The sequence below is a fragment of the Kogia breviceps genome, chromosome 11, assembly GCF_026419965.1.
Source record: "Kogia breviceps isolate mKogBre1 chromosome 11, mKogBre1 haplotype 1, whole genome shotgun sequence".
Classification (NCBI taxonomy): Eukaryota; Metazoa; Chordata; class Mammalia; order Artiodactyla; family Physeteridae; genus Kogia; species Kogia breviceps.
In genome coordinates this window covers 83,002,454-83,010,725 of record NC_081320.1, presented here as the reverse complement: position 1 = coordinate 83,010,725, position 8,272 = coordinate 83,002,454, and the positions used below count along the sequence as shown (strand labels likewise).

General features: G+C 46.5%; 1 protein-coding gene across 2 annotated transcripts; it reads left to right on the top strand.

Moving 5' to 3' along the window:
- Positions 1-1,716: 1,716 nt before the first annotated feature.
- CENPA (centromere protein A) lies at positions 1,717-7,613 on the top strand. Of its 2 annotated transcripts, XM_059078559.2 has the most exons (4): positions 1,717-1,876; positions 6,504-6,613; positions 7,114-7,191; positions 7,479-7,613. In XM_059078559.2, exons 1-4 carry the CDS (start codon positions 1,783-1,785, stop codon positions 7,611-7,613), a joined length of 417 nt encoding a protein of 138 aa, XP_058934542.1. In that variant the 5' UTR covers positions 1,717-1,782. The 2 variants fall into 2 exon arrangements, with proteins under 2 accessions (XP_058934542.1, XP_058934543.1); XM_059078560.2 differs by lacking the exon at positions 7,114-7,191.
- The last annotated feature ends 659 nt before the right edge of the window (positions 7,614-8,272 follow it).

The window sequence follows — 8,272 nt, the reverse complement described above, 5'->3', positions numbered from 1 at the left end:
AAAGAAGTCTAAAGCAGAATTAGTGAGTGAAGATTTGTTTTGTCTGATTAATGGGTCCTGAGGACTGGTGTAGTAGGACTTCTTGCCTCTGTGTCACTGAAAAACAACTATCCTTCTGTGATTTGACTGCATCTCAATGGGTTCAACCAAACATTCCTTTCCCTTCCTTCCCTTCCCTTCCCTCCTCCTCTACTCTTTATTTCTCTCTTTCTTTCTTATTGTGGTGAAATATACACAACATAAAACTCACCGTATTGACCATTATTAAGTGTACAATGTAGTGGCATTAAGAACATTCACATTTGTTGTGCAATCGTCACCCATCTCCAGAACTTTTTCATCTTCCCAAACTGAAACTCTGTACTCATTAAACAATAATTCCCCTTTCCTCCCTTCCCCCAGCCCCTAGCAACCACCATCCTACCTTTCTGTCTCTATGAATTTGACTACTCTAGGCAGCTCATGTAAGTGGAATCATACAATACTGGTCCTTTTGTATCTCATTATTTTGGTTAACATAATACCTTCAAGATTCATCCATGTTGTAATATATATCAAAATTTACTTTCTTCATAAGGCTGAATAATATTCCATTGTATGTATATAGCACATTTTATTTATCTATTCATTCACTTAGACATCTTTGGCTATTGTGAATAACACTGCTATGAGCCTTAGTGTACAAATACCTGTTCAAGACCATGTTTTTAATTGAATATACACCCAGAAGTGGACTTGCTGGATCATATGGTAATTCTGTGTTTAATTTTTTGACCAAATGCCATACTGTTTTCCACTGTGGCCACACCATTTTGCGTTCCCACCAGCAGTGAACAAGGGTTCCATAAAATCACTGATTTTGTAACATATTTCCTGATTACAGTGCATGTTAACTGTAGAACATCTAGATAATGTTAAAAAAAAAAAAGTGTAGAATATAAAATCCCCTTTATTCTAACTACCTAGTTTTACATTTGACCTCAATACATGTTATCCCCAACAGGAAAGGAAGGGGTCATTTCCCTGTTACGAAAATGCTGGAGAGCGTGGTCCAAAAATAGAGCTGAGGCCTGCCCTGCTTGACCTCATGGTCAGAGGCCCCATCCTGGCTGTCCCAGGACCCTAATCATCAATAAGGTTCATGCAGTTAAGCTGACTTCTGAGTCATATTCATGGGCTGCTCCTGGTCTCAGGCGAGACATGGGATGGTCACATTCTCCGTGGGCCCGTCTCCTCATCTTTAAAACCCACCTCAAGATTGATAGAGCAAAACATAAAATGTTTGCGCAAGGTGATTCGTCTAGAGAAACGCGTTCTACACACGCACCAGCTACATCTTCATAATCGAGCTTTCATTTCTCGACCAGAGAGCACCAGACGACCTGGGTCTGATCCATCAAAGATGCGGTCCTGCCCCAGGGAGCGGAGGACTGGAGCAGTTCCCGCCTCATTTCACTTTTCCAAGTCCCCATTGGCTGATTCCTACCATCGGTCCGCCTTGTCCGCGCTGTCTTCTCCTATCACCGCCGCCGGTAGCCTCTCATCCTGTGCTCTCATTGGTCCTCCTCGCAATCGCTCTGCGCCAGGAGCGGTCCAGAGGCAGCCACTGGGAGTCGCTGGATTCGGTTTTTAAAAAACGCCAGCAGTGAATCCGTGGCGAAGCGGGCAATTTGAACGCCACCCAGCCGGGGCACGCGGCCGGCGCGCTGTTGGACCCCAGCCTCTGCCTCTGGACCCGGAAGGCCGAGAAGGAGCCGTGGTCCGCAACCCTGAGCGCCAACCATGGGCCCGCGCCGCCGGATCCGCAAGCCCGAAGCCCCAACGAGGCGCGCCGCGAGCCCGGCTCCCGCCGCCCCCCGGCCGGGCCCATCCTTAGGTAACCCGCCGTGATCCCTTTCCCTCCGAGCCGGCCTTCCTGCAGCCTGTCTGTGACGTGGGTACGGCCGGGTCCGCGTGCCCATTTCACAGACGAAAAATCCTATGCTCGCTTGCTGAGCCTGGTGTCCAGCCCAGTCTTCCGACTCCCTGTCCGCTGGCCTTCCTCTGCAGGGGGGCAAAGCCGTTCTGCCGTCCAGTATCCGCTCCGGGACGGCCCAAGGTCCAAGACCGGGGAGGGACTGGGGAAGGCAGTTCTGAAGAGGAGAAAGGACTGGCCCAGACAGTATTCTTGATTCTACTAACGTGTATGAGTACTTACCACTAACTAGGCATTGTGTTAAACTCTTTATATGGATTAACTCAACTTTATATTGTGCCCATTTTACAGATGAGACAACTGAAGTGCAGACAGACAGACCTGATAATTTGAGCAAGGTCACCCAGCTTGTTCCCACAGACACGGGATTTTAAAAAATCGGTGTTTGTGCTTTTTTCAAATGCAAAAGTATTGGCTGCTTTTTGTGACAATTTCAAACAACAGTTCTAATTTTAGAAGGTGCCTTTCCAGGGTTTTTTGGTGTTTTGTTTTGGTTTTTTCCTTCAGTGAGTGGCTGTATTGGTCCTTAACCAAAGTGCCCTAACTCAGCCGGTGCTCTCACCTTGTTGCCTTCCAGAGGTAGCATGCCCGGAAAGAAGGCTGGTCTGTGGTCCTTAGTTTCTGTGCTGTGGTCTGGTGGATGGGATACCCACAAACAAGAACTGTGACAGCAACTGCTTTACTTGTCTTATGCTCCATAGCTAAGAGCAGGGTGAAGAAAGTATTATTGGTTATTTATAGATGTTGCTATTGTGAATGAGTTGTTTTTTATTTTTCTTTCCTTAACATAAATAACCTTTGCATCTAGCTAATTTGCTGAATTCTCTTGTTAATCCTAATAGTCTTTCAGCTGCTTTAATTGAAATTTTTAAGTGGACCATTATACTGTTTGCAAATAATGACTTTTGAGTCTTCTTTTCATTTTTATACATTTTATTTCTTATTTTATTGTTAGTGAGGCCCTGAGACTAGTGTTGAAGAGCAATATTTTGGTCATCTTTGTCTCATTTGTAATTTTAACAGGAATATTGTTACATATGATGTTCACTGTTGCTTCCGGATGTAGAAGCATCCTTACAACTCCAGTCCCCTGATTCACTCTCAGCTCAGGATGACCTTGCCTCATGCTTCATTGAGATAATAGAAGCCTCCAGCCTGGATTCCCCTTTATCTTCTCACAACAGAGAACCTAGGTGACCCCTTTCCATCAAAAGCCACTCCTCCTCCTACATGAGCTCTTGGTCATATTCTTCTGTCACCTTCCCAGGGGCTTTCTGTTATCCTTACCACCTGCACTTGGAAGTAAACTCATACTCCTTACATTGGCATTTGGCAAATGTGCTCTACTATTTCTGTTCTAAAGAAAAGGGCACCCCACATCCTCAGCTCCCTCATACTCCCCATTTCTCACTTCTGCCCTTCACAGCTACCCTTTTTATTTTATTATTTTTAAATTAATTTATTTATTTTTGGCTGCGTTGGGTCTCCCCCGCTGCATGCGTGCTCTCTCTAGTCGCGGAGAGTCGGGGCTACTCCTCGTTGCCATACGTGGGCTTCTCATCACAGCAGCCTCTCCCGTTGCAGAGCACGGGCTCCAGGCACGCGGGCTTCAGTAGTTGTGGCCCGTGGACTCTAGAGCGCAGGCTCAGTAGTTGTGGCGCACGGGATCCGTTGCTCCGCGGCGTGTGGGAACCTCCCGGACCTGGGCCCGAACCCCTGTCCCCTGCACTGGCAGGCAGACTCCCAACCACTGCGCCACCAGGGAAGCCCCACAGCTACTCTTTTTAAAACAGCCAGACTTAAGTCTACACACGTGTCTGTTTCCCCTCTTCCCAGACACCCTTCAACCCATTCCAATCTGACTCCCCACAACCACTACCCTTACTTCTAGTACCCTTGAACTGCTGTTGTGAAGGTCACCAGCTACTTTCATGTTGCCAACTTTATTAGACATGCCTGTGTCCTTCTCTTACCCTGTCTCTCAGAAGCATTCGACACAGTGGGTCATTTCTTCTTCGAAACACTCCATCCCCCTGGCTCTGTGATACACACACTCTGCAGTTTCTGCTCAGTGGTTTTTACTGCCTGTGACACCTGTCTTCAGTATGTTGATGTTGGACTTCCATGGTCTACTTTTCCTTTCTTTCCCTTCCCCAGGTGGGCTCATTCCTCCCCGTGGCTCCAGTACATTCATACACTGACAGCTCTCACATCTATAGCTCCAGCCCACATCTCTCCCCTGACCCCACACACCTACATCCAACGGCCTTTCTACTCGAAGACTCTTGGGTCTGTCACACTAAACACATCTAAAAGCACACTTCTGGTTACTCCCCTCCTGCCGCTTCATCCCCGGCTTCCCCCATTTCAGGAAATGGCATAGCCACTCACAGGATTGTTTAAGCCAGAAACCCGGGAGAGATTTTTCATCTCGCCCGCATGTCCGTGCAATCCAAATGTAAGCTCAGGCACTTCCACCTCCACGTCGCATCCTAACCATGCCACTCGTTGCCTTCTCCACTCCCACCAGCCTAGTCCAAGCCCCCAGCACCCTGACCTGGCTATGACTTCCCTTCCACTCTTGTCCCTTTTTGGGTTCTTTCCTTACGCAGCAACTGGAATGATCTTTAAATGTAAGTGGATCATCTCTCCGTCCTGCTTAAAGCTCTTCCGTGGCTTCCCATTACCTTAGAATTAAATCCCAACTCCTTATGTCGGATTTTAAGACCCAGCTATTGAATGTTTAATCCCAATTCTTTCCCATGATCTCTCTAATTGGTTACTTTTCACAAGCACTTATTCCTGAGTCATAGACTTCACATCTTCCCTTACCCCTCTGAGGTTATTATGTGTGTTTTTCTTTCTCTCTTTTCTGTAATAACTCAAGTCCCTCTGGTATTGGTTATTTTGTTTGCTGAGTTTGGTCCCTTCCTTTCATGGTGTTGGCCTTTTTACATTGCTTGGTGATCTTTAGCTGTGTTCATCTTTCCATTCTGTGACTGCCGTGTCTGATTATTAAAGGCTGCTTCCAGCGACTGGATTGGGGACTGGTGGTGCGGAGGGAGGCAGGTGCCAGTAGCTCATCTCCTGGGTGTAGGGCCTCCCTCTTTCTAAAAAGTCCCCTGTTTCTTTGGCCCCTGGGATAAAGTCTCCAATGCCAGTGCATCTCTGCATCGCCCCTCTGTCCCCATTTGCTCTTGGCAGCTTGTCTAACACTTGGCAATTAGTTCACCGTATTAAATCCCTTCTATGCAACTACTTGGTGTGGATTCTCTCTTCTTGGCTGGACCATAAATAACATTTCTTCAAAATGTTAGTTTTTGTGGGGGTTTTTTTTTTCTTTTTTTTATTTGTTCAACTTCTCAGAGGTTCATTTTGTTTTTATTGGTCCTTGGTTTAATTTATGGAGCCAGCTGTACTGTTTTTGTTTTACGCTCTTTTTCATTAAGTTAGTTTATTATCTTTAATATTTCTTTTGCTCTACCTTCTTTTGATTTACTTTAATAATTCTCTTCCTAATACGTGAGTTGAACACTTAGTGGAATTATCTTTTAATGTTCTTGTTTTCTCGTAGATAGATCTTGAGGCTGTACATTTTCCTTTAGGACTATTTGGCTATATCGCTTAAGTTTTAAGGTGTAGACTTTTAATTTTTATTCATTTCTAAATAGTCTAATTTCAGTGAATTTTCCTCTTTAACACAAGAGTTAGAAGAATTTTTATTTTTTATATTCTTGTGTTTTTAATTTCCGATCAGAGTTTGACTTTTTTGATTTCTACTTTTAGGAATGCTTTTCGGATTTTTTTGTCTTTTTTTGTTGTTGTTGAAACTAGGCTTTGAGCCAAAGGCTGTGACTTCATAGCCCAAAGGCCCGACACTGACACTGAGTTATGCCACTTCTGAGCTCCCACCTTGGCCGCTAACGTGTTCTGGCCAACTGTCTTAACCTCTCTGGGCCTCAGGATAACAGAAACAAGGGAATTGTACTAGATAATCTCTCAGATTCCTTCCAGCTCTTAAAATATACCTAAAAATTGGACTTCCCTGATGGTGCAGTGGTTAAGACTCCGTGCTTCCAATGCAGGGGGCGCCTGTTCAATCTCTGGTTGGGGAACTAAGATCCCACCTGCTGCGCGGCAGGGCCAAAAAAACCCTAAAAACAAAATTGGAAACTGGGTTTCCAATCCAGGTGGGAAAGACAGAGGAGATGCACAGAGTACTGTGGGCCCAGAGGAGGGAAGTGACCCATCGGTTTGGAAGGGATTGGGAGTCAGGAAAGGCTACATGGAAGAATCGGCATTTAAAATACGACCCTCAGGGCTTCCCTGGTGGCGCAGTGGTTGAGAGTCCGCCTGCCGATGCAGGGGACGCGGGTTCGTGCCCCGGTCCGGGAGGATCCCACATGCCGCGGAGCGGCTGGGCCCTTGGGCCATGGCCTCTGAGCCTGCGTGTCCAGAGCTGTGCTCCGCAATGGGAGAGGCCCGTTTTCCACTGCATTTTGGTCTATGACCCAACTCTTTTGCTCAGGCGCTTCCTCCCGTCGAGCTGCTCGTCGGAGACATCGGGTGCTGAAGGAGATCCGAACTCTTCAGAAGAGCACACACCTGTTGTTAAGGAAGTACCCCTTCAGCCGCCTGGTGAGCTCCAGGGAGCTTCCCGCCAACCCCCATGCCGCCTCCTTTCTTTAAATTTCCCAGGTATTGGGCCCCTATCGCCTCTTGCCCAAATAGCAAGGGACCTCTTCTCTAGCCTGGTCAGGGACTCTTCATCTTCTGAAAACATGAGCCCACCAAGGGCACCTTCTAATTCTTTATGGAATTAATTTCTAACCCCTACCACCTTTGAACTGTGTCCTTTGATTATGTAAAAGGAACTCTCTCATCCAACCACCCTTTCATCCCTTGTCTTGCCCTGAGAGATTGTCTCCTCCTCTCCCCACCACCAATGAGGAGACACGGGCCAATCTCTAAGCTCCCTGGAGTTGACACCAGCTACTAGTTAGGGTCTATGATTAGGGCCAGGAAGGAATCACAGAAATGAAGATTCATGGAGAGAGTCTGTCTTCTCTTGAATCTCCTTTTACTCTGCTCCTCCCCAATCCCCTTCTCCCTTGCTCCCCATCCCCACTCCTTCGCAGGCAAGAGAAATATGTGTTATATTCACTCGTGGTGTGGACTTCAATTGGCAAGCCCAGGCCCTGTTGGCCCTACAAGAGGTAAGAAGGGGGCCAAGGTACAGTTGGGTGAGGGGTGAGTATGGGAGAAAGGCAAGGCTAAATCTCACCTCCTTGAAAAGAACAACAAGGAACACCCAGTGTTTGGAGGCTAGGGTCTCCTTTGGTGGTAGTGGAATTCCCAGGCAAAGTTCAGTCTCATTCAGTGAATAATCCTTCCCCACGGTCCTTTGAGCCCTTAGAGACTGAGTTTAGCAGGTCTCTCAGCAAAAAAGCAGCCCATGCCCCCTCGTCTGTGTCAGTCTTTCTGCTTTTCTTTCTGTCCACAGGCAGCAGAAGCGTTTCTAGTTCATCTCTTTGAGGATGCCTATCTCCTCTCCTTACATGCCGGCCGTGTCACTCTCTTCCCGAAGGACGTGCAGCTGGCCAGGAGGATCCGAGGCATTCAGGAGGGGCTCGGCTGAGCTCCTGCTGCCCGTGACTCTGTAAGCGTTTCCTGCTCACCAGAGAGTGAGTGCACTTTGGGGGAAAAACACCTAGCTTCTCATCACTGTGGTGGGAGTTTCTGTGAAGGAATCTTCCTTCTCCATCCTTAGTCCTTTGCTGCCTCGCCTTCCCTTTGTTCTCTAGGAAATGTTTGACCTAGTTTTAACTTGAATGCTTGGGATTCTGTGGCTCATGCCCTCTTGTACAATGTTAAATAAAGATATTTTTCATTTAAGTAATGACCAGACAACCTGAATCTCTGACAGAGTTAATCCTCTCCATTTTACAAGGACCAGATGACCTCATTTTGATTAAAACAAAGTTCTTATTATTTTTTTTTTCAAAGTTCTTATTTTTGAAAATGTCTTGTTAGTAATTGTGATTCCTGTATTTCAGGGATGATACCAGGGACTCTGCCTGTAACTAGGACCAGATCACGGAGTACAGGGTGCTGCCTGGACTTGCTGTCTCTGATCAGAGTGTGTGTGTTGCTTTTGTAATTAGGTATTTTAAAGAAGGAGACTGCATGGCTTTCCTCCGTAACAGAGGTAATACGTGACAGAATCAACACATTCCAAAAGTCCTGACAATAATTTTCAGATGAAGAGACTCCAAGTTTGACTTCACTTTGCAAATT

Bases quoted from the DNA above. Each gene is read 5' to 3' on its own strand.
- CENPA (XM_059078559.2), top strand. From the start codon at position 1,783: ATGGGCCCGCGCCGCCGGATCCGCAAGCCCGAAGCCCCAACGAGGCGC. The intron at 1,877-6,503 runs GTAACCCGCCGT...TCTTTTGCTCAG, and splicing joins CCGGCCGGGCCCATCCTTAG to GCGCTTCCTCCCGTCGAGCT. The intron at 6,614-7,113 runs GTGAGCTCCAGG...ACTCCTTCGCAG, and splicing joins AGTACCCCTTCAGCCGCCTG to GCAAGAGAAATATGTGTTAT.